The sequence below is a fragment of the Hippopotamus amphibius genome, chromosome 12 (assembly GCF_030028045.1).
Source record: "Hippopotamus amphibius kiboko isolate mHipAmp2 chromosome 12, mHipAmp2.hap2, whole genome shotgun sequence".
In the NCBI taxonomy this organism is placed as follows: Eukaryota; Metazoa; Chordata; class Mammalia; order Artiodactyla; family Hippopotamidae; genus Hippopotamus; species Hippopotamus amphibius.
Genome location: NC_080197.1, coordinates 87,007,184 through 87,035,159, shown reverse-complemented (window position 1 = coordinate 87,035,159; position 27,976 = coordinate 87,007,184). Strand labels below are relative to the sequence as shown.

Genomic DNA, 27,976 nt, shown 5'->3' with positions numbered 1-27,976 from the left:
CGTTTGGTAGTGGGAGGAAAGAGACAAGGCCTAGAGGGGAAGTTGAAAGCTCTGCTGTTCTGTCTGTCCCTCCTTTCCTACCTGAATGAGAAACCAGCGAGGTAGAGGACCTGCCACACCCCCTCCACCAGACACTCCTCCCAGGCCAGAGCCCTGCCCCTTCCCAGGCCTCTGCCCAGCTGTCTCTCAGTCTTCAACCCCAGAACAAGACCTGTGGCAGGTCACCAGTGTATTGGCCTGGAGTTGGAGAGTGAGGCTATAGGATCTTTGGGAACTCTTGGTTCCTAGGAGTTCCTTAGAGATCAGACCTCTCCAGAGGGAAGCAGGAGCAAGGCCAAAGGGTGTGCACTGGATGGGGAACATCAGGCAGGGCTATGGGTGACGCATGCCTCTGGTCTAATAAACTGGGTTTTAACCATCTCCTCTTCAGTGTCATTCTTCTCTTATTTGAATAGTATTTAGGCCTTCCCACTAAGCGCCTAGAGCTGAGCTTGGCTTGGGGCCAAACAATCGGAAGGCGGGGGACTAAGGGGGCAGGGACAAGGATTCTCTGGTCCTCCTGGGATGGGGCAGGCTGACCATCACAGCAGGATCGGTTTGAACCACTGCGCAGGGAAAGACGAAGAGGTCAAAAGCAATAAAGACCCCAAAGAGAAGTCCTAGCACAAAGGAGTCTTTGGAGAGGGGGCAGGGTCAAACTTTAAACTTAAAATCTGGAAGCAGGTTAGGTTAAAGGTCAGGGGAAAAGTTGGGTTGAAGTTCCAGCGTGGGGTAGTTATTGAGGTACTTTATCTATAGAATGAGCCCCGGACTATGAGCCAGAAGATCTGGAGTCTAGGTTTCGACTTTACTGCTTGTTGGTTGACTCTGCCAAGTTATTTACTCTCTGAGTTCATCTCTCTCGTTTGTAAAATGGAATAAACAGTGCATTCTCCTCTTCAGCGCGCTGGGCTTAGAGCAGGAAGAGAAGGAAAGGAAAAACAAGCGCTTTGGAAAGTTAAACGCACTGCGCCAAGATGAAGCAGTTACTCCACCACCCTCTCCGTCAGAGCGTTGGGATGGTGCTGTGGTCCCGCTTTCCAGGTCCTTGTCTTCCTCCGTCGGCCTGGGGGCGCCCGCTCGCAGGGCCTCTCTATCCCAGAGCTCCTCTCGATGGTTTTCCCCCTCCCAGACCGTAAAGGCCGGAGGGAGTGGTCACACGCCCTGTCCGCTAGTCGCCCCCCTCTAGCCCACAGTCTCGCTGCCCTGAGCCTCCCGTGCCGGCGGGCCGGCCGGGCGGACAGGCGGGCGTGCGGGGGGCGCGCGGGGGGCGGGGGGAGTTCCGGTTCCGGTTCTTTGTGCAGCTGCTCCAGCAGCTCCGGGAAAGATGGCGGCCCGGGCGGGTTTCCAGTCTGTGGCTCCGAGCGGCGGCGCCGGAGCCTCAGGAGGGGCGGGCGCGGCGGCTGCTCTGGGCCCGGGCGGGACTCCGGGGCCTCCGGTGCGAATGGGTCCGGCGCCGGGTCAAGGGCTGTACCGCTCCCCGATGCCCGGAGCGGCCTATCCGGTGAGTGGGGCAGGAGGAGGGGCGCGCAGGCCGGGGGCGGGGCCGAGCGGGGGCCTGGGAGTGACGGGGGTGGGGGGAGGAGTAGGAGGGACTTGCCTGGGCCCTGAGTGGGGGTGGGGGGAGGCAGTGCGGGAAAGGGAGGGGAGGCAGATAGCATCCCCACCTACTCCTAGGGGCATTGTTTTCTTGGGGAGTCAGGGTGTAAAACCAGGGTGGGCGAAGTGGGGCCAAGCATGGGCCTTTGAGTGCAAAAGGGCCTAGGCAGCACCAGTGCCTGGAGGAACACAGAAGGTGTAGCTGACAAATTGAGGTCAGCTTCTGAGAAGAGAGTAGCTGGCAGTACTGTCTGAGTAAATGTGGAATTCGAGGAGATGTCCAATGTGCCAGATAGAAAATCGACTGGGGAGAATTTGAGTATAATCTAGCTATCCTAGCTTTTGGGCTGTATTCCCCTGTGGGGTCACGACTGGAGCAGAGGAAGCCCCAGTTATCTAGATTTGAAAGAGGTGGAGGGCTCTCCTCCCAGCCTACCATTGTGCTCCACCCGCACCCCTCAGCCTTGTTTCATTCAAAGAACTCAGGCCTCCCCCACTTTCCCTTTCTTGATGGGGTTTGCAGGGGAAGCCATGACATTGTTGGGTCCTCTCCCCTCTGTAGAGACCAGGTATGCTACCAGGCAGCCGAATGACACCTCAGGGACCTTCCATGGGACCCCCTGGCTATGGGGGGAACCCTTCAGTCCGACCTGGTCTGGCCCAGTCAGGGATGGACCAGTCCCGCAAGAGACCTGCGCCTCAGCAGATCCAGCAGGTCCAGCAGCAGGCGGTCCAAAATCGGAACCACAAGTAAGATGACCCCAGGGCAGAGGGAGGGAGGGAGGGAGGAGGCCTGTGAAGACGCAGGTGGTGGGAGTACCTGAACCAAGAAGTGGTAGTGCTGTGTCAGCAGACCCTGCTTGTTCCTGAAAATGCTTCGTGTTTGTTTGCGGTGGGGGTGTCTTTGATGTGAGACAAGCTTTGCAATTCCTTCACTTTACTATAAATGGAGGTGCTGACAGCTTGTCTTCATGTTCTGGCTAGTTCCATCCCAACCTGATAACAGTATTTATTCCAAACAGTGCAAAGAAAAAGAAGATGGCTGACAAAATTCTACCTCAAAGGGTGAGTCCAGGCTGTAGGTCTTCTTGAGAGTGTGATGAGTTTAAGAATAGAGATGGTGAGCTCTAGACCCCAATGATATCTTTCTGTTCCTAAGATTCGTGAACTGGTACCAGAATCCCAGGCCTATATGGATCTCCTGGCTTTTGAAAGGAAACTGGACCAGACTATCATGAGGAAACGGCTAGATATCCAGGAGGCCTTGAAACGTCCCATCAAGGTAACGCAGGCGAGTGCTAGGCAGAGAGCCAAAGGAGAGGACTCAGGAATCTTCAGCACGCCTAGGATGAGAAATCAAAGGCATAGCACAGCTCTCCTTGGCATTTAAATTACATCTCTCCCTTCCGCCTACGAACTGAGAATTACGCTAGAAGCATAAGAACAGAACCGCAAAGGGGGAGGGGCTTTTGGTATTTCTTGCACCAGAAGTATACCCTGTTGGTGTTTTTGCTATAATTGCTCTGCCACCTGGGAACCTGGCACCTTGCATGACTCTGTCCACCTGGCATCCCAGTGAATGCACTTGCACTCAGGCCAGTGACCTATACTCCTCTTCTAGATGGAATCTCTATCCACCCACCCCGAGGACTGGGTAGACAGTAAGCCAGTCTGTTAGGAGTCATTTTCAGGTTTGGGGAGACCCTTGTCTTCAACATCAAACCACTGAAGCCCCACCATCAATCCTGTTTCTGCCTTCCTCAGCAAAAACGGAAGCTGCGAATTTTCATTTCTAACACTTTCAATCCGGCTAAGTCAGATGCCGAGGATGGGGAAGGGACGGTGGCTTCCTGGGAGCTTCGGGTAGAAGGACGGCTCCTGGAGGATGTGAGTTCAAGGTCCACCGTGGTCGGTGTCTAGGGTGGGAGCTGCTGGGAACAAGCAGTATTGTTTGGTTGGCAGGAAGCCTGACTGGTGCTTACAGCTCCTGTTGGGAACAGCAGGGAGAGGGTCACTGTGTTCCCTGCACTGAAAGACAATGGTTCTTTGTGTCCGGCTCCCACAGCTTGGCCCTCTCTGTGGTATCGTATCGAGAACCTTATTGTCCTGGGATTTGATTTGCTGTTTACCTCCCTCCTGATGCTGCTAGCCATTGGATTTGGCAGTATCTGCAGACTTTTCAGTTAGGGTTTTTTTGGTTTTTGTTTTTTTTCTTTTTTAAACCAAGTGAGTTTGCACTTAGCATTTGGGCCATGCTTTCCTCTCTGAGTCCTTGAGGTCCTTGATTTCCACTGTGGCATCTCCATCTTCCCAGCTTCCATTGGAGACATCTCACAGTTTACGTGGGATCGTTTTCTCTGACAGGCTCTCTGTTGCTTCATGGGGAACATCAGCTGACAGGTGATAGCCCCCACACTTTCCACCCCAAGCTCCTTGGAGAAGCTCACCTGCCATTGCCTTATACTCTTTGGCTCTCTATGTGTAGCTGTTCACAGGCAAGCCAGTATGAATGCATTTTTCAGGAGAACCAGGGCTCAGTGTCTGAGCCTCCTTTTTTCTCTGTATAGGTCCAGTCCATCTGCCGGTGGTGTCATGTCATCCAAATAAAGCTGTTTTTGTTCTGGCTGCTTATTACCTGTGGTTCATTTCCCCTCTAAAGTCAGACTTTTCTGATTAGACTCGCTTTATTATGTGCAAAGGTTTGGCTTAACTTGCCTCATTTTCTTTGGGGAAATGAGGTAGGTAAGTCAGTGACCCTATATGTGTCATAGGCTGCTTCTTAAGGGTTCTGTTGCTACCATGACTTGTTTAATATCCACAGACAGCTACCTTGCCATCTCCTAAGAGATACTCAGAAGACATTCTTGAATTTTTTTCCCCATTGCTTTTGTGGGTTCCTTTTTTATGGGACTTTGTTTTGGGGAATTTCTGTTGGCCTTTTCTAACATGACCTCTCCTCTCTCTCCTCTAGTCAGCCTTGTCCAAATATGATGCTACCAAACAAAAGAGGAAGTTCTCTTCTTTTTTTAAGTCCTTGGTGATCGAACTGGACAAAGACCTGTACGGGCCAGACAACCATCTGGTAGAAGTGAGTAGTTTTGTCCTCTAGGTTTTGATTTTATGGCTGGAGGATGATGAACTTGGGAGCCAAACATAAATGTCTAGGGAGAGGGGGAGGTATGATTAAAGGGTTACCCCAGGTGTACAGTACCTCCAGCGCAGTTTGCACATTGGCCTCCAGGTGGCACTAGCTGTTCAGTTCTGGTACTATTTGGACCCAAGAGCTGTTGGGTCAGCTTGCAGTCTCACTTGTACCACCTTTTTAATTTTACTATCTTGGTTGCTGCCCCCACTTTCAAGGGAAATTCTAATGGAGGCCTCATATACATGCCAGGCCATTTCTGCATCTTGCTTACTAACAATGGTGAGATGTAGTAATTTACACACCATTCATCTTTTTTCCTGGTAACAAGTGCTGTGATTAAGGGGATTAACTAATAGGGTTCTAGTCTTTGCCAAGGCTACTTTTACAGGTCTGGGACTTACTTTTGGTCCCTGCTCTGTTTAGATTCACATTGCAAATCATCAAAAATTCTTTATTATAATACCTGATCACATAGTATTCTGAAGACTATGTTAGCAACAGTGTTCTTTAGGACACAGTCAAAAATCAGAATGAGACAGTCCAGCACTCCAAGTGAACTTAACTTGCTCCTTTCTTTGCCAGTGTAGCCGCAGCCCCTTAACCTCAACCACTAAGAGACATGGGAAGGTCTTTACCATCTAATAAGGGAAGTAAGTCATAGAATCAATAGAAATTTGTAAATATATTTTACTTAACTTTGTAGCTATAGAACATAGTGGCTAAGAATGTGTGGACTGTAGAATCCAACACACCAGAGCTCAGAGAGCAGCTCCACCACTTATTGGCTGTTGACCTTAGGCAACTTACTTCACTCCTCTAAACATTAGTTTTCTCATCTGTAAAATAGGTTTAATCCTTGCCTATCTTGTATGGATGTTATGGGGATTAAATGTGATCATCCAAGTAAATGTCCTAGAATACGCTCACACATAGTAAGTACTCAACAGATGATAGCTATGTTGTTTTACTCTACACATGTATATTACCCATTTTTGTGGATAAAATTATCACTGAAAATTGAGGCTAATTAAAATGTGACCCTGAGCAGTCAGAATGAAAAGGTCAATCTACTTATAGGCAGGAATCCCAGAGTCCTATGCAGTGTTTTAAAATGTCTCATGCTCTCGCTCTTCTCCAGTAGCCTCAGTAATCAAAGTTGAATATTCAGTCATTACAGAAGCTCTTCCCTCCCACCCCAGCTCTTCCTTTGGGAGAGCACCCCCTGACATCTTCCTCTCTGTAGTGGCACAGGACCGCCACTACCCAGGAGACAGATGGCTTCCAGGTGAAGCGGCCAGGAGATGTGAATGTACGGTGTACTGTCCTGCTGATGCTGGATTACCAGGTATCCTGTGCTGATGTGAGGGGGGTCCAGCTTTCACAGCCACATCCCATCAGCAGTCTGACATTTAAAGGTTTAAGTTTAGTTGTGGGTAATTTACCACCAGACTGTTAGCTCCCTAAACATAGGGATAGGGTCTTAGTTGTTTCTGAGTTCCTCTTAGTGCTTTTCTGCCCCAGAGAAAGCACAACATTAATGCGTGTTGAATGGCTTGAATGTGTGGCCACGCCAAGCACCCCATAATGCACCCAGCTCGTTAGCTTCATCTCGATACTCTTTGGTTCTCTACAGCCTCCTCAGTTTAAATTAGACCCTCGTCTGGCTCGGCTGCTGGGTATCCACACCCAGACCCGTCCAGTGATCATTCAAGCACTGTGGCAATATATTAAGACGCATAAGCTCCAGGACCCACATGAGCGGGAGTTTGTCATCTGTGACAAATACCTCCAGCAGGTAAGAAAAGGATCCATTCTTTTGCTCGAGTCCACTGGAGCAGTAGTTGTGCTCTTAGCTGCTTCTCTTGTTTCCCCCAGATCTTTGAGTCTCAACGTATGAAGTTTTCAGAGATCCCCCAACGGCTCCACGCCTTGCTTATGCCACCAGAGCCCATCATCATCAATCATGTCATCAGGTAGGCATGTGTATGCAAGGCAGTGGTGTGCTGGAGCTGGCTTGTACCAGCTGCACAAGTCAGTTCTCAGAATTTTCAGGAATTTTGCAAGCAGGTTAAGCACAGTCATTTTTAAAGATTCAATTATATAAACTTGTAATCAAATACATTATATTAAAAATAAGGGTAAATATACTCAAAAATGTATCATCTCTGAAGTATTACATTAGTTTACTGGTGTTTGTTTTCTTGAGGTTACTTCTGTCTGTTGCATCTGTATGGTGGAAATGATGTGTTACTGCACATCGCTTCCCAACTCCTTGATCAGTGATGTAATGTTGGCATCTTGAAATCAACTATGTTGAGGACATTTAAAACACAGAAATGAGCAAATGCTACAAGTCAGGGCTTTTTTTTGTTCTTTTCTTTTGGAGTATCAGTTATTTAGACATTTACTAGCTCATCACTGATGAGCTACTGTCTTTTCTTAGGATGGTAGGACATTCTAGTCTGGGACTCTGACTCCATTACCTCCATCTGCTTTTCTGTTCAGAAGATAGATGAGCAAGGCATCTCTAGGCAGTTTATGGAGTGAAGGAAGGCACTTCCTCCTCGAAGCAGCATGTCTTCTGGCTGGATGTAGTCTTTGCCTTCTTTCCCTTATTCCCTGTTAATTCCAGTGAAGCCTTCCTTTCATTAGACCCTGAACCATCATCACACAGCCAGTAGTAACTCCTACAACCTACCCATTGGGTCAGTAGACGCTAGTTTGTCCTGTATTCATGTGCTTAAAGTTAGGCTACTTTTTACTTTATGTGGTATGTGTTTTATTTGAATTTATTTTCAGGGTCAATTTTAGTTTTATAGCGGGAGAGATACAGAAGATACTGTAGCAATGGTTTCCTTGTGGGGAGGGAGGAACTTACTCTTCATTGGCTATCTTTTGTACCATTTGAATTTTACCATTGAGTTTTTAAAAAAATCAGCTTTATTGAGGTTTATATACAATGTATTGCACCCATTTAAAGTTTGATGGTTTTTGGTGAATGTATGCATCCTATAGTTACCACCACAAGGAAGGTACGGAACATTTCTGGCACACCAAAGAGATCTCTTGTGCCCTTTTGCAGTCAACCCTTTGGCCTTCAGTCTTAGACCATCTTTTTGACCCTGTGTAATTAGGTCTTAGGGGGCCAGCCCTTTACCAGGCCCCTTTGGTTTCCTCCCCAGTGTTGACCCGAATGATCAGAAAAAGACAGCTTGTTATGACATCGATGTGGAAGTGGATGATACCTTGAAGACCCAGATGAATTCTTTTCTGCTGTCTACTGCCAGCCAGCAGGAGATTGCTACTCTAGACAATAAGGTAAGGACCATGCCCTGGATAGCTGGGTGCCGCCAGCCCTCTATCACAGCTTTTTGGCTTCTTGTGATTCTTGATAGTCATTCAAAATGTATTGATGCCCTGTATATGCTAGGCACTCTGCTTGGTGCGGTTGGAGCCAGACACACGAGTTCTAATTCTTGGCCATACCTGTTAATAGCTTTGAGCCTCAGTTTCTGATCTTGAAAGAGAGACCATAATACCTATTTGTATAAGGTTGTTATGAGGATTAAATGAGACAATGTATGTAAAGACATGGCATCGTATCTGACACATAAAAACAAATGGCAACTGCTGCTTCTATTGTTATTATTGCCACCATTATCAGATATAGTACATGCCAGTAAAGCCAGAAAGGCTCTGGGAACACAAAGGAGAACAGGGAGGCTTTCCTGGAAGAGCTGATGCCCTAACTAACTCTTGAAGGACAACGTGGGAGTCAACGAAAGGGGAGAAAGGAAGATGGTGCTTAGGGGCTTAGGGGACAGAGGACATTCCAGAAAGGGGGAACAGGGTGTATGAAGGCCCAAAGGTGAGGAGAGAGCCTGGCATGTTCAAGAAGCACATGCTATTTACTGTGTTAGCTAAAGCTCGGGGTACTGGGGAAAAGAAACAGGATAGGGAAGCAGGATCCTAGTCCTGAAGCAGCTTTGATGCAGGGAAAATTGGAGGGCCTGGTGCTGTCTGCATTTAGAACAATCTCTGGCAGGATGGTGGGGAGTGAATTGTAAGGGGGGCAGATCTGAGGGAAGGAAGCCCAGTTAAGTGGCTGGTGCAATAATGCGTGTGAGATATGTTGAGGGCCTGGACTTATGGTACTGACAGTGAGGATAGAAACGAGTAGGTAGATTTGGAAGGTGTCGAGGTGGAATTGCAGGGTTTTGGACACTGGATGGAGATGGTGGGGTAAGGTGTGAGGGAGAAGAGGCATTATGACGACCTCCAGGTTCTCAGCTGGAGTACACAGTTGTAGTCTTTCAGGTTGGGAACAGGAGGAGAAGCAAGTATTGCGGAAAGATAGTGAATTTAGTTTTGGAGAGTTTAAGGTGCCTTGAGATGTCAAGCAGGTGGATTGGTTGGAGTCTAGAAAATGGACTCCGGTCTGCAGACTGGGGACTCATTATCCTGTCAGTGGTACTGAAAGACTACAAGTAGATGAGATTACCAGGAAGAGTATAGAGAATGAGGAGAGGACAGAGGACAAAACCCACAGACCACAGCTTTTGAGACAGCTCTCTGTACCACTTCTTTTCTACCTGAGAGTGTTTCGGGACCCATTTGTACTGTGGATTAAGTATTTACCATGAAGCGTCATCCACAGTTGACATTGTGGAGACTAAAAGGAAAACTTCCCTCACGTGGGGTGTACAGAGACGCAGTGCACGTCACCTGCTAAGCGAGTGCCGAGCGCCGGAGCAGGTAGGGCTCTGGGCAGCAGTGCCATTTCTGGGCCACACTCTGTTCCTAGGTTGGGAGCAGCATAAGAAGTCACACCCTGCCTGCCATTTAACTCTGCATTTCCCCAGGGTAAAAATGTTACAAGCTTCTTTCTTCCTCAGATCCATGAGACAATAGAAACTATCAATCAGCTGAAGACCCAGCGGGAGTTCATGCTGAGCTTTGCCAGAGACCCTCAGGGTTTCATCAATGACTGGCTTCAGTCCCAGTGCCGAGACCTCAAGGTAAAGAACCTAGGACAGGTGCAGAGACTTAGGTCCATGAGGCATACGTTTGCTCTATTTCTGTAGCATGTGAGAGAGAGCCGGGGGGACGTGAAGGACCAGCCTTTCTTTAGCGTGTTCCAGGGCCCATTTTACAACTAAGTAAGGAGATGAGGTGGAGCCACCGGGTGTTCATCTGGTACTTCCTGCGTGCTCTCACTGTGCACCGCACTGTACGGGATACAGAGTGGAAAACTTGACCTGTGCTTTCAAAGTAGCACACATTCTGTTTGGAGAAACCAGGTTAATGTGATTTAAAAAGTAATAAATCATGTAAGACATTGTTTGAACTCACCAGTACCAATAAGGTAATACAAAGGAGAAGGGAGGTTGATGAACTTAGATAGCTGGGGAGGGTTTCATGGAGAATTTGGCATTTGAGTTATATCCCAGAGAGGGGAGCACCATAAGCTCAGGCAACAAGGTAGGAACGAGCACAGAATGTGTGAGAGGTATCCTCAGTTCTCGCCTACCCTGTGGTGACTGACTGCAGTTAGGCCGAGCAGAGGAGCAAGGGACAGTGGGTGCCTGAAGGGATCCCTGAACAAGGCAATGACTTGTTGACAGCAGGGGCGACTTTGGGTGTTGTTTTAGTGGGTTTTAGTTGTACAGTGGTTTGCTAGGGCTACTGTAATAAAGTACTACAAACTGAGCAGCTTAAACAAGGGAAATGTATTGTCTCACAGTTCCGGAGGCTAGAGTGAAATTGAGGTATGAGCAGGGTTTGGTTCCTTCTGAGAGCTGGGAGGGAGAGTCTGTTCCAGGCCTCTCTGCTAGCTTGTGGTAGCCTCAGGCATTCCTTGATTTGCAGATGGTGTTCTCCATGTGTCTTCATATCACCTTTCCTCGGTGCACGTCTATCCCTGTGTCTAAGTTTCCCCTTTTATAAGGACACCAGTCATCCTGGATTAGGCCCACTCTAATGATCTGATCTTAACTTGATCAGCTACAGAGACCCTGTTTCCAAATAAGGTCACATTCACAGGTACTGGGGGTGGGGGGTTGAGTTAGGATTTCAGTATCTTTTAGGGGATATGATTCAATCCATAACAGATGGCAAGGAAGGAAACAAGTCTGTTCTCTCTCTTCCCCCTTCCATCTCCCTCAGACCATGACTGATGTGGTGGGTAACCCAGAGGAAGAGCGCCGAGCTGAGTTCTACTTCCAGCCTTGGGCACAGGAGGCTGTGTGCCGATACTTCTACTCCAAGGTAGGCACCTGGGGTGCACAGGAGCAGCTGACAAAAGGCAAGGGGTCTGCACCCCTGACGGGGGTCAGTGGTATTAGGTACCAATTTCTGGTTTGTCTCATCTTCCACTCCCTCCACTATTTTCTCCTTAGGTGCAGCAGAGACGACAAGAATTAGAGCAAGCCCTGGGAATCCGAAATACATAGGGCTTCTCCCACAGCCCTGATTTGGCTGCACCGATATCTTTATTTGGGCCCTGTGCTGCCTGCCTCATAGCACCTGCCTTGGTCTTGCTTGGGGCCTTCCAGGGGATGCTGTTGGTCCTAGGACAACACCAGAATGAAGAGGGTCTCACATGATACCTGTTACCCTCTTCTCCCACCCCATCCCTCCCTACCCCCAGCTTCCCTTTGCCCCACAAAGTTCCCATGTGCCTGTACCCTCCCCTGGTCTGCATAGGACCTCTAGATAGTATTAGAGAGAGAACCCGTAGTGGTCATCAGTGCATTGAATGGACTGGGCCTAAGGCCAAGTGGTCTTCAAGGGGACCAGCTACACTGATCTGCCCTTCAGAGACCCAGGAGTTGGGAGCTTCAGCACCTTCTCCAAGACTCAGGCCTGGGGGCATTCTATAAGCTAGTTGATCTTGGCTCTCCTGATAACAGAATCCAATTTCCTTCCTTCCCTCCACAGGTTTGGAGCAAACTCTCCCTTGTTGCCCTCTAGCACTAAAGGAATCCTGGTTCTTGGGCTCCGCTGAGCCCCAGGTCAGTCCGCAGCTCTCTGGACCGGCCTGCTGTCTCAGTGCTTCTCTTCCTCCCTCGTAGGGGGTCCACATCAGTATTGGAGTTTGTTCTTCTGGCATTGCTCCCTCCCAGCACACTCCTTGTAGCTGCTCTTTAGCATTCCCTCCTCCTGTCCTGACCCAGGGCATTTGAGTGGGGGAATCTGGCCTTTCCCTGTCAGAGCCCCAGGGACCTCACCTAGGGTACTGTCATTGCCGGCGGAGGCTGTTCCTTCCATCTGTTGCTTGGAGGTGTGACTCATTCATTCACTCCATCCTGCTTCCCCCATCCTTTCATGGAGAAACAGGCTTAAAATCAAACGGGTAAAAGCCCTGGGCCATCCCTGTCTTCCTGTCCCTTGTCTGCCCAGTTGACACCCACTGGTGACTTCTAGGGCACTGAGGAGTGAAAGCGCCTAGGGCTGGAGAATAGCTCTGAGTTGGGTTTGTGACTCTTCCCTCTCCCTGCCTCACAGAATTGTGACTCCCCAGCCCCTGCCCTCAAAGCTTCAGACCCCTCAGGTAGCAGCAGGACCTTGTGATCTTGGCCTCTTGGAACTGAGATGGTTTTGCATCTTTCCAGGAGAGCCTCAAATTCTTCTTCCAGGTTGTATCACCCCCGAGTTAGCAAATCCCAGGCTCGCAGACTCAACACAGCAGGGTGGGAGACAGCTGGGCACAGGGGGGGAGTTCCGTTCAGCATGGGCTCGAAACCCGCAGAACTGACAAAGCCCTTGCTTCCCCACCCCCTCCTCAGGCTTCTGCGAGCGTATCCCCCAGCCCCGTATCCCTGCCTGTTCCACACTGGGGACAGCAGAACTTTCTCCCTGTCATCCCCTTCCTGTCATCCCACCCCTCCCTTGAAAGGTTCTCGCCACCGTGACACTGGACAACCTCTGTCCCTGGGGCTGGAACCATGAGAAGGAAGTTCAGCACTCCTACACAGTGTCCCTGAAGATAACTTTTTATTAACTGAATTATTATGTTTTTTTCATGGACCAAATTTTTTTTGTACTGCCCCCTTATCGATGTCGCCCAGTTTTAATAAAAGAATCTTCTGAAGGATGGGTCCCCCTACGTACTGATGGAGAGCTCTTCCCTGAGCTTTCTCCTCCGGTGCCACTAGCCATGCTCATGGTCTCTGTTCATTTTATTTGACAAATATTTATTGAGCACCTGCTGTGTGCCAGCTGTGGTTCTAGGCACTGGGGATATGATGGAAAACAACGTTTCCACCCTATGGACCTCAGTTTCTCACCTCAGAGCTTGTTCTGTCAGCCCCAGTGGTCCGAGCAGGCCAGGTGCGGGTTGGGATTAGTGGGCTTCATCACTGGGTCGGAGAGTCCTGTCCTGAATTCCCATTAAGGAAGGTTCTAACAGGACAGTGGGTCTGCCATTCTCTCCCTTGTCCCTCTAAGCTCCCTAGGACACCTGCTGGCTTGAGGGCGCTGTCCTTGGGCACCTGTGGTCCGCTATGCTTGATGAACCTGAGCGACCTCTGGAGTTCTTAGGGCTTCTGTCTACATGCAGGCCAGGGCTGTATCAGGACTGAAGACTGTGGTTTCTGTGCCTGCCATTCTTTAAGGTTCCACTTGCCCAATCCTGAGCACAATTTTGGTTCTTAACACTGGCGTGGGAGTGCTGTGCTGTCATCCTCATACTGTAGACAACCAACCCATCACTGATAGAGTTAAGAAGACTTTGCTCAGGATTGGTTCCCATTAGCAGAAGCATGAAATTCTGCTGCAGTTCCCATCATAATATGGCCGCGTCCCACCTGGTGGCTGTCTGCTTTTCTCCCTTGTGCGATTATCTAGCTTCATTCTAACTCAAGAAGGGGATTTAGGACACAGGATGAAGGCAACCACATTCCAAAGTTGTAGTTAAAAAATTAACCTTTGCCTCCATGAATGTGAACACTCAGGTATTGCCTGAATGCAGTCAGACCCACCAAGGAAACAACCACTGTTCCCAATCTGGAATGTGGACGGTTATCAGACTTAAGTGGGGAAAGCAGAGAGAAGAGTGTGTGTGGGTGAGAACTTGGAGTGGAAAAAATTGATGTCAAGGACATTGAAATGGCATCTGTTTTCACCCAGGCTAATTACATGTGTAATGAATGGCTGATGAACCATTATTAATTTCAAGCAAATAATCTGCAGTTTGCTCTTGGGAAGAGAGTGCTAGTGGTACAGATAACTTCCTGTGACAGGCCAATTCTGAATCTCTGCTCACTATTCCAATGTAAATGAACAGATTCTTTGTCTCCATACTACTTAAAATGATTGTAGGGACAAAATGAGAGATGGGGGCATTTAGGCAAAAACAAGAGGTTACTTTATGCATAAATATCCATTCTCTGGGGTTCTCATGCTGTGTGCCAGGGACAGCAGCATTCTTTCTCCTCCGTCACCCATAATCAGTGCTCCCAGCTGGCAGCCTGGCACTGGTGCCTCTGTCGCAGTGCCAGTGCAATAGCAGCGATCTGTGGGAGGCTGGCTCTGTAGTAGATATCATTTTGTTCCTAAAAGAAACAAGCAACTGCTGATTTCATGTATGTCCCCCTAAGGGAACTCCCTGGCCATGGGAGTAGATATATGGTGGGTTTTCCAGGCAGTCCCTAGAACTTAGAAAACCATTTCTCTCCAGTCCTGACCCCAGGGCCACTTACCTAGTGGTTGCACACAGACTCCCCTCTGGCCCAGTGTTTATCACTGTTGCCGGCCAGCAGCAGCCCAGGGGATGAAAACACCCACTCAGGGGCTGGCTAAGCCAGGAGGTCAGTGCGTGAGCTCACAGTGGTGTCTGCCTTCTAGGCCAAGGTGCACAGACAGCTGGAGTGTAAGGGGCCTTTGCCCTACTCTCCACATCAGCCTGGAAACCAGAGCTTCCCCTCTTAGTTAAACAGATGGCTGTGGGTGATGTAGAGCCCTGAACTGCTCAGTGTGTTCCTTCCATCCTCCCTTCCCCCCCAAAAACACACACCCCACTTACTCTCAATTACAGCATCTGAGACCACAGAGTTCTACAAAGGTCACAGCTGCCCCAGGTCCTGCCTCCCTTCCCCTTTGTGGCTTCTGCAGACTAGCCACTAACCTGAAGGAGCCTGGTAGTAGCCTGGAAACCCAAGAAAGAAGTGAAGGAAGTTCAGTGCCTCTCAAGGACAGTGAACACTTGGGCGGCCTTCTTTTCTCTCCTATCCTCCTCCTGAAGCCGAGAGTCTGCAGAAGACGTGTGGGCCACTTGGCATCAGAGCCTCAAACTTTGGCATTTCCTACCCTCCCTTCCTGGAAAATATTCAGGTGAGGAGAGGCCCACTGATGTGCTTTGCTTCTTGGGCTCGTGGGGTCTTCTTATCCTTGGGCTGGGTTGCCCCCAAAGCAGGCCCTTACCTCTTAGGTGGTCTTATCTTTTCAAGTGGGCCCATACCCATCCACCTTAGCCACAGCCCTGCAGTGGAGTTAGTGTGGAGCCAGTGACATAGGCTCCGTCACTGTCAGAGGATAAACCTGTAGAGTAGTTTTTGGGGTCCTGGGAGGACATGCAGGGTGATTCCTACCTTGGAAAAGAAAGCACGCCTGTACCTGCTGCTAGGACTGAATACAGTTTATTCCAGTGCTGGGACAGAGTGTGGGGGACTGGTCACTTGCTTCTTATCTGGGCTTGCTCTTGGCAGACCTCAAAATGAGATCATTGCGGGGAGGTGGGGTGAGAACCTGGGCTGGGGCCCAGGGAAGAAGCTTGCCAGCACCGTCAGCTGGCAAACCTAAGAGGAAAAGCGGGCCTGGTCTCTGCCCCATTCCTGTTCCCCACCTGTCTCTACCCTTTTCTCCCCTTTCCCTGGCCCTGCCAGACTCTGTCTCCCTGGGTGCCCGCCTCCCCTCCCCTGGAGGGCGGGGCTTGGCTGCGCCCACGTGTGTTGGAGTTATATGCTCTCAGCCGGCAGAGGAGCTGGGGAGAGTGGCACCCAGCTGGCAGCTCAGGCAGAGAAGCGACACCATGACCGGCAAGAAAGTCTGCATTGTAGGCTCTGGCAACTGGTAAGCAGCTCTGTCAAGGAGTGTGAGGGGGTGGAGGGGAGGTTCCCTCAAGTACACAGGAGGCTAGGGAGCGAGGTGTAGCGGGCAGGAGGCAGCCAGTGGGTAGGAACTGCCTCCAGCTCCTGTTCTCCACCCCTGCTGCTGTCTTCTGTGCCTACCCGACCGGACGGACGGTGCCCAGACCTCGCCTGGCCCTTGCCTCTCAGGCAGCAGCATCTGTTCGCCACAGGAAGGGAGCCTCCAGAGTGCTCCCCGCCCGAAAAGCTGCCTAGGTTTGGGGTGGGGTGGGGGGGAGATCAGAAGGCTGGCCCCCTCCCCCAGCAGCAAAGTAGGAGGGAGACTGAGTCTCCTCTCTACTGCTAGGTCAGGCGACACAGTGTCACGGGGAGGGGTGACAAGGAAGGTGGCAAGTAAATAACCCGGTGGCTGCTGTGATACCCTGAGGTGGGGCGCTGGCCCCTCCCCTGCCACTGTTCCTCTCATGCCCCCACGCCTCCACTTTCTGTGCTCCCCCTCCTGCCAGGGGCTCAGCCATCGCCAAGATTGTGGGTGGCAATGCAGCCCAGCTGGCACGCTTTGACCCACGGGTGACCATGTGGGTGTTTGAGGAAGACGTCGGGGGCAGAAAGCTGACAGAGATCATCAATACACAGCACGAGAATGTCAAATACCTGCCAGGGCACAAGCTGCCCCCCAATGTGGTGAGCCCCAACGCCCCGCAGGAAGGGACAGGGAGGTGGAGGGGGTGCTTCCTGCTGGGGGGGGGGCCAGTTTATGTGCCACTGCACTTGGGAAGCATCTCAGGAGGGCTAGTCCAGGCACAGGGCATTCCTGTGCACAGCCCTCAAACGGCACCCCTGAGCACCTTCTGGGACTAAGGAGATCCCGAATGTATCCCCCTGCATCTCCACCCCACCCCATGGGCTCCCAGGCAGGAAAGGGAGGGGGGAGAGGATGTGGAAGTTGGTCTCCATGGCAACCAAAGACAGGTTCTATGGCTCCTGCACTTGGGGTCTGGGTAGTTCCTGCCCCGGGCGCTAATCCTGTTACTCATTCACTGGGTTATTAGTAGACGTGGAGACTGCTCCTTGGACTTAAGTTCTTTGGTCAAATCCATGTGGCTCACTCCCCACCTAGAAAGGGGCAGCAGGAAAGATAGCAGGAAGACTGGGGCTCTCCCTTCCCAGTTGGGGGCCCTAAAGAGCAGGGTGATGAAATCTTATTTGGCCTCTTCCTCCTGCCAAGCCCAGGCCTCCTTTGGCCTCCCTCACTCTCCCACAGCCAAGGGCTAGGAGAGTGCTTGGAGGAGGTTTCCAGGAGTCCTCAAGAGTCGTGGACAGCTGGAGCCTAGAGGGAATGATGGCTGGGGGGAGGGGATAGAATGTCTTATTCCTCCAGGTTCAGCCCTTCCAGGTGCAACCCCGAAATTGCCCTTCCTTCTCCCATCAGCCTCACTCTGGCTCCTAGACCTCCTGAATGGGGCTCCACAGGGGCTAGAAGAAGTCTGTCAGGCCCATGAGCACTGGTCACCCCCACAGGTGGCTGTCCCAGATGTGGTCCAGGCTGCAGCGGATGCCAGCATCCTGATCTTTGTGGTGCCCCATCAGTTCATCGGCAAGATCTGTGATCAGCTCAAGGGCCACCTGAAGGCAGATGCCATTGGCATATCTCTTATTAAGGTGCCAGGGACACCTTCCTGTGGATGGGGGTGCAGCTAACTGTTATGGGGCTCAGAGTGGGTGACGTGCAATGAACAGAAAACAGCAGAAGTAGGCCAGGAGTATTCTGAAGAGAGGAGAGGAGTTGGCTTTGGGGAGGCTTGAGAAACAGTCAGATGCCAGGGGCCATTGAGAAGGGGAGGTTGGCTGGGGAGTAGATAAGAGATCAGTTTGGAGGCAGATGTCTTGGGGAGTTTAGGAGGTGTATAAGGGGTGCCTAGGGGATACAAGAAGTGGGCTGGTTTGAAGAGTTGAGAAGGGAAGCTGGTTTGGAGCAGTGGCTGGGATGGAAGTTGGTTTGGGGTACTCAGGAGTGGGCTGTTTAGGGATGTGGAGGGGATACATTACCTTGGAGAAGTAGGCTGTGGAAGGAGAGTTTTCAGATGGATTCATTTTCATGTGCTATCTGCTCTCCTCACAGCAAGCTTTGGCTGCACTAGAATAGGGAAGAACTTTGGGGAGGGACACTGATGAACAGTGAATTTTGAAGGGGCAGGAATTCTGGGTGGGAGGCCTTCAGTTGGGGATAAAGGGCACCCAGCCTGAGCTCCATCCTGTGCCCAGGGGGTAGACGAGGGCCCCGATGGGCTGAAGCTCATCTCTGAAGTGATTGGGGAGCGGCTTGGCATCCCCATGAGCGTGCTGATGGGGGCCAACATTGCCAGCGAGGTGGCTGATGAGAAGTTCTGTGAGACAACCATTGGTGAGACCCCCACCACCACCCACACACATAATGCAACTCCAGTTACAGCTCCTCCCCACGCTATATTCCCCACCCACTTAGCCATCTTCTCCCCATAAGGCAGACGAAGGAAGAAGACCCCAGCATCAGAGGTGAGGGGAGTTGGGGTACCCCTATGGAAGAGCTATAGGTCCTGCTTAGGGCAGTTGTGGGAAGAAGAGTCGAGTCCCCTCTTAAAGCCTTACCCCCTCCCCACTTTAGGCTGCAAGGACCCGGCCCAGGGACAGCTTCTGAAAGAGCTGATGCAGACACCCAACTTCCGCATCACGGTGGTGCCAGAGGTGGACACAGTAGAGATCTGTGGGGCCTTAAAGGTGAGAGGGGTGCAGAGGCAGCTACGAGGTGGGGAGAAGGTCCTGAAAGAGGGCCCAGCTTAGCTCTACAAGGTTGCTGGGACTCCACTCCCCTTCCCCACCAAATCCCACACACATGGGAAGAACTGCAAAGCAAGGCCAGGATCATTCAGGGCTGCCCATAACTTACCATCAGACATTGGGCTTCCTTCTTCCTTTCCCCTATAGCGCTTTGTGGGGCATCCCTGTCCCTGGCTCCAAGGGCTGGTCCAGGGGGAAGAGATGCCCTGGGGGAGCACCCAGGCTAATGGGAGATAAGACATCCAGGACACTCAGACAGATTGATGGCCAGAACTCTGGATCCTGGACAGAGCTATGGACGGATATCAGGGGCACAGAACACGACAGCCATGGGTGGGAGGGCCAGGTAGACAGAAGACTGGTTTCCAGGGAAAGTCCACGAGGAAGGAGTACAGGGCAGGGTTGGGGAGCCAGGGAGCACAAGCCTAGGCTAAAGGAAGGGAGTGCGGCAAGTGGGAAAACCAAGAGGTGGAGATAGTTGGGGAGCCCACCCACCGTCCTTCACGTAGCCAGCGGGCATGTCGTGGCGGATGGAAGGAACATGAGGCAGGTGCGGAGGGCCCCAAGCGGGGCCTGCGGGAGGGGATCCCTTCTTACCACGACTCCACTCGTTATAGAATATAGTGGCCGTGGGGGCTGGCTTCTGTGATGGGCTGGGCTTTGGCGACAACACCAAGGCGGCTGTGATCCGACTGGGGCTCATGGAGATGATCGCCTTCGCCAAGCTCTTCTGCAGCGGCCCTGTGTCCTCGGCCACCTTCTTGGAAAGCTGTGGTGTTGCTGACCTCATCACTACCTGCTATGGAGGGCGGAACCGCAAGGTGGCCGAGGCCTTCGTCCGCACAGGAAAGGTGGGCCCTGGGGAGAATGGAGGGTGGGCCTGTAGGTGTTAAGGCAGAGGAACTGGGCTTGAGGCATCTTTTGAGCACAAACATTAAGACTGTTGTGAACATTCCCAGCCTTTCTTTCCTCTTAAGACCCACTTCCTACCAGAGCCCCAGACTCTTCGTCTCACACTGACAACCCTCCTCTCTCATTTACATCCGCCCGTCTTGTTTTCTTCACAGTCCATCGAGCAGCTGGAGAAAGAGATGCTGAATGGGCAGAAGCTGCAGGGGCCCCAGACAGCCCGGGAGCTCCACAACATCCTCCAGCACAAGGGCCTGGTGGACAAGTAAGTGTCTGCCCCAGCCCCACTGATGGAGGGAAACACAGCCAGAAGTGCTCTCCCTGTTCATCACCTTCCTCAACCCTCCTCAATCTGTGATGTGGGCAGAGAGGGAAATGCTATCTTATGTTTACAGACAGAGCCTAGAGCTTGGAGATGGTCTGGGATGCCCACTGTCCCCTAGCTAGTTCATTGTCTTTGAATTCTTTCCAGTCTAGTGCTTTTTATACCACATTGCTTAGACCCCTCTGCATGGCCTCTCCCTGTCCTTTCCTCCTTGTCCTCGGCTATGGAGGTGGACAAGAATAAGCTCCTCTGACTGTTCTGCCTCTTTGTCGATCATCCTCAGTCTAAGCCGCTCCCCCGAGGCCCATCCTTCTGTCCCCCGAATCCTGTCCTGGGTGCTGAGGTATAAGGAAAAGGACAGTCTCTGCTTCAAGGTGCTCCTTTTCAGGGAGTACCAGACACCAGGGGTGATGGGCTGATCAGAGTAGAACTCTGTTGATCTGAGAAAGAATCCTAGAGCAAGAGAGTATATGAAACAGGCTCAGAAGATAAGCTCACGGCTGGTCAGGGTAAAGCCTCCTGACGAAAGGAGCAGCCTGGGCAACAGGATGTGAAGAAGGAAACTGGCATTTATTGCGCACCTTCACATAATTCATGATTCACTCCTTTGTTATCGTGACCCCCTTTTATAGCTGATGACACTGAGGCTCAAAGAGGTTAAGTGGCCTGGCCAGTTGGAACAAAAAGTTCACGCCAGGGAATCACGCAGGCAAGTTCAACAGGACAGGGAGCAGGGCAATAACAACCTGACCCTCAAACCCAGGGCCAGGAAATTCAAATTCTCAGCAATTGGAAACTGAGAGCCAGAGTCTGCCTAAGCTTGAAGGTGGGAGGATAGGGAGTGGAGGGGTAGAGGGTGGAGAGTTGGGGGGTTGCCTGGAGGCCAAACTGGCTCTGTCCTTCCCCATTCCAGGTTCCCTCTGTTCATGGCTGTGTACAAGGTATGCTACGAGAACCAGCCAGTGGGTGAATTCATCCGCTGCCTGCAGAATCATCCAGAACATATGTGAGCAGGGCTGGGGCCCAGGCCAGGCAGCCTCTTTACCCCAATAGAGGCAGGCAGAAGCTTGGGGCGCCTGGCCACCAGGATCTCTGGGATGCCCCACAGAGCAGCGTCTTCTCAGATTTTCACTGGAGGACAGGAGGCTGTGGGGCCAGCCACCTGCCTGGACATCCTGAGGCACGAAGCAGCCCGCAGCCTCTTGCCACCACATCTCACCTGAAATGGAGTTGCCTAGTCCCTCTCCAGATGTGGGGCTTTCTCCCTGTCCTCTGGGAGGGTAGAATCAGCTCCAGTGCTGCCTGCTTTGGGTTTATGGGGGGAGGGGAGGGAGAGGGAGGCAAGCCAAGGGCTGCTTACTCCTGCCTCACACAGACCAGGATTCCTGTCCCCAAGCCCAGTTAATGGCTAAAGAAGTACCTCAGCTGTGAGAGGGATGGGGCAAGGGCTGCAGGGAGAGGTCTGGGCTTCTGAGCTGACATAGGCCCTAGGGACCTCTTTGCTGTGACCTCTGCCAGGTCCCACATGGCATCAATGGATCTCAGTGTTTGTTCACAAAATACAAAGATCTCAAATAACCCCGTTCTAGCTTCTCCTAGCAACATCTGCGTCTTCAGAAACCTCTGGTCATCCCCTTTCCCCCTCCCGCAGGCTGCCCTGGCACTGGAGCTGCTGCCACGCTGGCATCTCTGGCCATGGGGCTTGTCATTCTCCCTCGGGACTTCCCGGTTCCCAGTTCTCTGCCAGCTCCTCTCCACCATGTGTGACCTTTCCAAGCCTCTCTCACCCTCCCCACCAGCACCCTCTTTGGGGAGCGGGAACTTAATCTGCTGACAGAGCTACACCTTTTCATAGCAGGCTCAGATCACTCTGCTCCCTGTGACCTTTGTAATTGCCCTGCCTCCCTTCTCGGTAGCTCTAGTGGGGGGAGGGAGGGAAGGTGTCAGCTGGGTCCCCCCTGCTGCTGACTCCCCAGGACGTCCTGGATCCACCCCTCACCTCCTCCTAAACCCTGTACCTAATTCTCAGCTACTCCCAGAGCAGCCAGGGTAGCTAACCAGCTCAGGTATCTGGAGGCCGGGGGCCAGGTAAGGGAGGATGAGCAGATCCCCATCTTGGTGGTCCTGAGATTCCAAGGCCAGCTCTCCTTTGTCACCTGAAGGCCTTCTCATGAGGTACTGACTACTTCAGCACCTGGGGAGCTGGGAAACTCATGGAGGAGGAAAAAAAATTCAAATCACCCTAGGGTGATGGACGTACAGGAAGGGGAGGAGGGAGAGGAATGTGCTTTGCACTGGCCTTGCTCCAGGATGGAAGGGAAGGAGGGGAATGTCACAGGTCAGCAGCTTGGACCTCTGTCTATAAATAGAGGCTGAGGCTCCTGTCACGTCCAGCAGAGGGTCTCAGCTTCCTGTGTGGCAGCACCTGGCACACTGTGGTTCTGGCCAGCATTATGTTAACCCTCCCTTACTCCTGGACAAACCAGGGAGGCAGGCTCCTCTCAACCCCTAGCTTTTGAGAAGTCAGTCTTGTCAGTTAAGGGCAGAGCTGCCTGCATCAGGCAGAGAATGAGGGGCACAGTCACCCGGGATCTGGCTGGGCCCAGGTTCGGGCACTGACTTGATCCCGAGCTGCTTCCCCAGGAGGTCAAAGTCTGGACAGAAAGACAGCTTCCTTCCCGAGGCTGCAGCTTGCGACCCTCTTAGATAGTCGGAAACCTTTGCCTACTTTTGTTCACTCCACAATTAACTGAATCTGAGGCTTTCGAATCAGGCCTACTTGTCTACCCAGTAAAGTGTGGTTTTTCCAGAAACAAGCTGGGGAACGGCGCCTAAGTGCATGTGGCCGTGCGTATGCAGTGGTGTATCACTGCATGTGTATGTTTTCACTCATGCCGGAGGAAAAATGAAAAAAACCCCAAATCCCTCCTGATCATCCCAGCCACTCCCGGTCCCTTGCAGGGGTGCCCACGCAGTCTCCCTTCCCCCAAATGGCACCCCCTCCCAACCCCTTCCCGGAGCTTCTCTGGGGCTTTATCACACCGCCTGCAAGCGGGGAGGTCACATACGGGACAGAAACGTTATGGAGATTGGACCCTCGCTCCCACGCCGTGGCCATGGCCAAACCTGCCGCAGTCCTGCGGGGCGGATTCCTACCTGAGCTCGACTGAAGGCCGGCGGCGGCGAAGAGGGCAGCTCCAGGCTGTAGGGGGCGCTCAGCTCATTCCAGAGGGCTGACTCCGAGAGAACCTACCTAGCTACCGGAGACGTCACCGCGCCGTAGGCTGGGGATTGGCTGGCTCTTTTCTGTGGTGCCTGAGTATCCTAAAAATTCCGGTTCCAGAGTTTGGGTCGCCAGAGACCCTTTCTCAACGGAGAATGACTACAACCCCCAGAGATCAACGGGCCTCTCCGAGAGGAAGGCTCGTCTGAGGATGCGTGGTAAGGACGGCTGACCCGGAAGCCGGATGTTCATAGGCAGCAACCAGTCGGAGCGGCGGCCGGTGCGGGTTCCCGCCTCGGTGGGCGGGGTTATGCTGCGTCGGACGCAAGGGGCCCTATCTCGGGTGGGGAGCCGAATCCTCCAGAGTAAGTGGAGCGGCGGCGGGGGAGGAAGGGAGGCGTGGCGCACCAATAGTGCCTCAGCGTTCAGAGTTGTTCCTGGGTCGCTACCCGCGCTCGCCTGGTCCCGGGAGCTGCTTCCGGCTCCTCTGAGGTCGCGCAGGCTGGAGGCTTCGGTCGGACGGGAGGGAGTGGCAGCATCCAGGTACGCCGTCCGCAGGCCCGACCGGGGCCGTCTGTCCGCTGAGGCGCGCCCGCTCGGGTCGGTCTTTGCTTACCCCATCCTCCCATGCCCAGTCTTCGGGCTTCGGCGCCCTTGAGCTTACCGTAGCCTGCGCCGCGGTCCGCGCCGCTTCCAGCCCCGCAGGCTCCTTGCGGCCTTAGGTTCCTGTGAGACCTTGACCGCCACCGCGCGTCTTAGCCCTGCACGCTCCTGCTCCAGTAGCTCGGACCCTTCCTTGTCTTGTAGTCCGCTGCGCCCTGAAGTGCAGCTTTCCCGGGCACTCTTCCTGCTTATCGATTAACTGGCTCCACTTCTTGGTCGCTTTCGATGCCTGGGATGTTCTCCGCCTCTCTCTTTACCGGTGTAAATCCTGCCCACCTTTCTAAAACGACAGCTGCCCCCCATCCCCACCATCCTGCTAACGTCCCGTGAGCCTTCACCTTGGCTCTGAACTCAAACTGCCTCTTTTCTTCTGGTCACCGGTGTCTTCTAGTTTGTCTACCAGAATTTGGGAGGCATAGCTTATCCCCATCAGACCATGAGCTCCCTTGAGACCGAAGCCGTATTCTCCGCAGCCTTCATAGCACGAGTAAAAGGGTGACAGATAAGTGAGTAAATCTAAGCTGAGGTGGGTGGACCCATTTGAGGAAATGAGTTTTCCAGAGGAGAGACCTGAGCCTTGAGGTCCTCCCATGTTTGGGGGGCAGAAAAAGAGAAAAGAGCTACAATCTGAAAAGGGTTTTGCAGATTGCACCCCTATGTCGTTTCCATTATGGTTCTTGTTTTATTTTTCTTGTTTTTCTGAAACCTTCAGTCTAACCCCATAACAGACCCAGCCTTGAGCTTTATTGAGAAAATGCATGTTCCTCAGATGAGAATGTTCTCCTGCTAACCTCAAAAGTTTTCTTCATTTCCAAGGTTAATCCTTCTACTTGGGCTTCTGATTTCATCTTTTCCTGGGCCATCCTAGATCTTGTTCCATCTCACCCACCTCACTTTTATCCTCAGTTTAGCCACCAGCTTATTATCCTCTAAAATATATTCAAATCTCTTTATCAATAAGCAAAACAAAACTGGAATTTACTTGACCTTGTTACCTTTTCAAGCTGTTGCCCAATGACTCACATTCCCTTAACCAGCAAATCACAAGAATATCAGTTCTTATTTTGGGGGTGAGAGGTGGTTATGATCCTTCTAATAATCTGTTTCCCTCTGTCCTAGAAAAATGCATAGACACATGAATCTCTGGGGACGGGGTTCATGGTCCTACTGGGGCCCTGGCTAAGAATCTATGCTTTTTACTTAATGCCTGTTCCAATTTAGTGCATTAAATTGACTTTTGTTCTAGGTTTACCTGTGACCTAGTCACCTATTCCCATCCAGTGATCCCATCTGACCAGTTTTCATGGCACGTAACTTTGCAGTAGTGTTTCCCAATTTTCATTCTGGCCCAGTACACCTGAAAGATACAGCATATCTCTGTCAGTAGCAGTGACTTGATACAGCAGTGATTTTCAGCCACTGCTGTAGTTAAATGAAAATGCATCCCAGATGTTTCTGGGATTTCTTATCTGTTTTCTTTCCCTAATTGTTTTTTTTTTTCTTCAAACTGGCATTCCCTTGGCCTGACTCTCATTGGTTTTATCCTTTGTTTTAGTGTCACTTATTATTTACATATGTATCTGTAGCCTAGTCCCTCTCCTAGGATTTGTTCCACATTTGCATATCCATGTGCCTGACAGACATCATCACATGAATATTGTATTGAGCATCTTAATTTTAACATGTCCAGTTCATGATCTTCTTGACTGACGCTTACTGCCACCACCATCCCCATACACAGTGACACACACCTGTTTCTTCTGTTTCCATAAAGTTTCCTCAGTTAACTTGGAGATATTTTCAGCTTTGCCCTAGCCCATTCAGTTAATAAGCCTTGTTCTACTTCCAGAATAACCTCTGCATCTGTCTTCTCCTTTTCTACTGCCTTGCCTCAGCTCAGGTTCTGTGAAGAGTTTTTGTTAATTCGAAAAAAGGGGAAATCTCAGGTTGGATTAGGCAAGAGAAGAAAATGAGGTTCTAGAAAAATTTCATCTGTCACTAGATCTTCTGTCACTCTTCTGAGCAAGATGTACTATCCTGTTTTCAGTCTTCTTCCTCCAGCCCCAAGAAGAGGTGGTCCTATAACTAACTGGTTAGCATCTGGCCAGGGTAAGGGGGGATAGGAGGAGAAGGAATAAGTGAGGGGGAGGTTGAAGGCTGCAAATCTCTTTGCTGGGAGCTTCTTTATTACCTCAGTGTCCTGCTCTGTGTGTGTGTATGTGCGTGTGTGTTTTCTTACTGTCTCACAGCTTGGGGTCCTTTCAAACCCCAGATAACCTGAACACAACCCTTTCCCATCTTGACCCTGTGCCATTTGGTTTCCTTCCTCTGGCCTTATTTAATGTCGCTTTCAGTAGTCACTTGGAATTATGATTCAAGGAAGCTGTGCCTCAGCTCAGCATGGGATCCACCCTCAGGGACTGTCTCAAAGGCAGTGTTCATCCCATGGGACTTAGTCTGAGAAGCACTTAGATGTCACACCCTACTCTTGACCCCCTCAACCAGCTAATCCTGAACTTTTCTCCTTTCAAATTCTTGACTTTTAAGAAACCTAGTCTCACTAACTTCAGTCAGTCTTTTAATTTCAATTCCCTCAATAGAGGGGAGCCTAAGAATACATTCATAGTCCCAAACTGAGGAACATTTTGTTCAAGATGAGAGATTCCCATTCTAAACTTTCTCTTGTTACCTGGCTCAGAATATCCAAGGAACAGTTAAATTAGAAGTAATTTATCTCATGCAAATGTGAATTAACAATTTGCTGGGGACTCAGTTTCGTTTTAGCCCTTGGGATAGGTTCTTGGTTTTATGTTTGGAATTTAGGATTAATGCTGTAGAATATTATATCTAATTGAAATAATATAAACATACTGTTGGCACTATTTCAAGTATATTATGGCTTAAACAGATGCTTGAAGACTAACCTGGGAACCTGAGCACCATAAATAAGATAGTTTTATGAGAAAACAAATTGGATATTGCCCAGAGGGCTCCCATTTGATCTTCCTAGAGAGTATAATTCACTGCTAATGTTTAATCTCTGGCTACTTCCATTAATTCCCTGCTGGCCAGAAAAAACGGATGTGTGCCTAAAGTAATGTACCAATTAAGAACATCTCTGACTGGTCCTACCAGTCACTTCTTTCCATAAACATGGAGGGTCAGGTGTTAGCTGTGATGTCATTCAGATAAACCTGGTTCCAGCTGTGTTTCTGTATCTTGTATGCAGAGTTTATTTGCCCTTTTGAATCTTAGAGTTCCCAAACAATATCTTCCAGTATAAGACTCTGCATATGTGTAGGGGCCATTCAGCATAGAGTGCAGACAAAGAAGTTATAGAATGGCTTTAAACAGGAAAGTGGGATGGGCAGATGAGGCCTTATTGTTGGGTCTAAATCCAATCTGTCTTTGTAGGGGACAACATGCCAACTGCCAAGCAACTAGCTGACATTGGCTACAAGACCTTCTCCACCTCCATGATGCTCCTCACTGTGTATGGGGGCTACCTCTGCAGTGCCCGAGCCTACCGCTATTTCCAGCGGCGCAGCGCCCAGCGCCAGGCTGCAGAACAACAGAAGACCTCGGGAGTCCTGTAGAACTGGGGGGCTTTTTTTCCTTGAGCAGAGCGGCCTGAGGCGTGCTGTGGAAAGACCTCACCTGCAGTCATTTCTGAGTCAAGAGGATCGGGGCCTTAATGGTTTCCAGACTCTGCTGGGAAAAAAGTGCCTGTTTTCTCTGGTACAGCCAGTTTGCAGAGGCTATTGAATCATAACAGGAATGGGAGGGTGAGGCGCACCTACAGACATTAAATATTTTGCCATGTCTGTGTCTTGGCCTTTTTGTTTACTTGAACAGGGTTTGGACCACAGAGGTGGGGCCTTGACTACTAGTTTTCTAGTCACAGACTGGCTTTCCATATCTTGAGCTCTCAGCACCCGTGAAGTAGGGGATATATAGTTCTAGGAGTAGTAATCTCAACTCTCATGATCTCAGAGAAAAGACTGTCCCAGCATCTGCATAAATCCCCCAAGAAGACTCTGTAAAAACCAAAGCTTGTGGCCAGTGACCATTCTTGGACCAATTACTATGTGCAGGTAATGGGGTTCTCTGGCCAGCATGGCCACATGTGCACTGCTGAGTCAAGGAGGCAGAGGTCCTTGTTTAACAGC

At 51.0% G+C, this 27,976-nt stretch overlaps 3 protein-coding genes and 1 long non-coding RNA gene across 7 annotated transcripts; 3 read left to right on the top strand and 1 right to left on the bottom strand.

Annotated features, from left to right (window-relative positions):
* The first annotated feature begins 1,175 nt into the window (after nt 1-1,175).
* On the top strand, nt 1,176-12,940 carry SMARCD1 (SWI/SNF related, matrix associated, actin dependent regulator of chromatin, subfamily d, member 1). Of its 2 annotated transcripts, XM_057701351.1 has the most exons (13): nt 1,176-1,543; nt 2,201-2,388; nt 2,661-2,703; nt 2,798-2,920; nt 3,403-3,525; nt 4,610-4,726; nt 6,027-6,128; nt 6,417-6,578; nt 6,659-6,756; nt 7,966-8,101; nt 9,679-9,801; nt 10,949-11,050; nt 11,182-12,940. In XM_057701351.1, the coding sequence occupies exons 1-13, from the start codon at nt 1,367-1,369 to the stop codon at nt 11,233-11,235; spliced, it is 1,548 nt and encodes a 515-aa protein (XP_057557334.1). In that variant the 5' UTR covers nt 1,176-1,366; the 3' UTR covers nt 11,236-12,940. The 2 variants fall into 2 exon arrangements, with proteins under 2 accessions (XP_057557334.1, XP_057557335.1); XM_057701352.1 differs by lacking the exon at nt 3,403-3,525.
* A 1,350-nt stretch (nt 12,941-14,290) lies between these two features.
* On the bottom strand, nt 14,291-19,386 carry LOC130832699 (uncharacterized). The gene is made up of 4 exons (XR_009048354.1): nt 19,285-19,386; nt 18,797-18,910; nt 17,920-18,007; nt 14,291-14,337 (listed from the first exon to the last, which is right to left on the bottom strand). It is a non-coding gene; the product is annotated as an uncharacterized LOC130832699 (long non-coding RNA).
* Nucleotides 15,412-21,496, top strand: GPD1 (glycerol-3-phosphate dehydrogenase 1). Its single transcript, XM_057701353.1, has 8 exons — nt 15,412-15,853; nt 16,377-16,554; nt 17,392-17,532; nt 18,136-18,274; nt 18,515-18,627; nt 19,305-19,538; nt 19,755-19,861; nt 20,835-21,496. The coding sequence occupies exons 1-8, from the start codon at nt 15,498-15,500 to the stop codon at nt 20,929-20,931; spliced, it is 1,365 nt and encodes a 454-aa protein (XP_057557336.1). The 5' UTR covers nt 15,412-15,497; the 3' UTR covers nt 20,932-21,496.
* Nucleotides 21,497-23,373: 1,877 nt separating this feature from the next.
* On the top strand, nt 23,374-27,631 carry LOC130832697 (cytochrome c oxidase assembly protein COX14). 3 transcript variants are annotated; one of them, XM_057701356.1, is made up of 2 exons: nt 23,374-23,509; nt 27,222-27,631. In XM_057701356.1, the coding sequence occupies exons 1-2, from the start codon at nt 23,389-23,391 to the stop codon at nt 27,401-27,403; spliced, it is 303 nt and encodes a 100-aa protein (XP_057557339.1). In that variant the 5' UTR covers nt 23,374-23,388; the 3' UTR covers nt 27,404-27,631. The 3 variants fall into 3 exon arrangements, with proteins under 3 accessions (XP_057557339.1, XP_057557337.1, XP_057557338.1); XM_057701354.1 differs by having other exon boundaries at nt 23,491-23,687; XM_057701355.1 differs by lacking the exon at nt 23,374-23,509 and adding an exon at nt 23,920-24,313.
* Nucleotides 27,632-27,976: the final 345 nt, after the last annotated feature.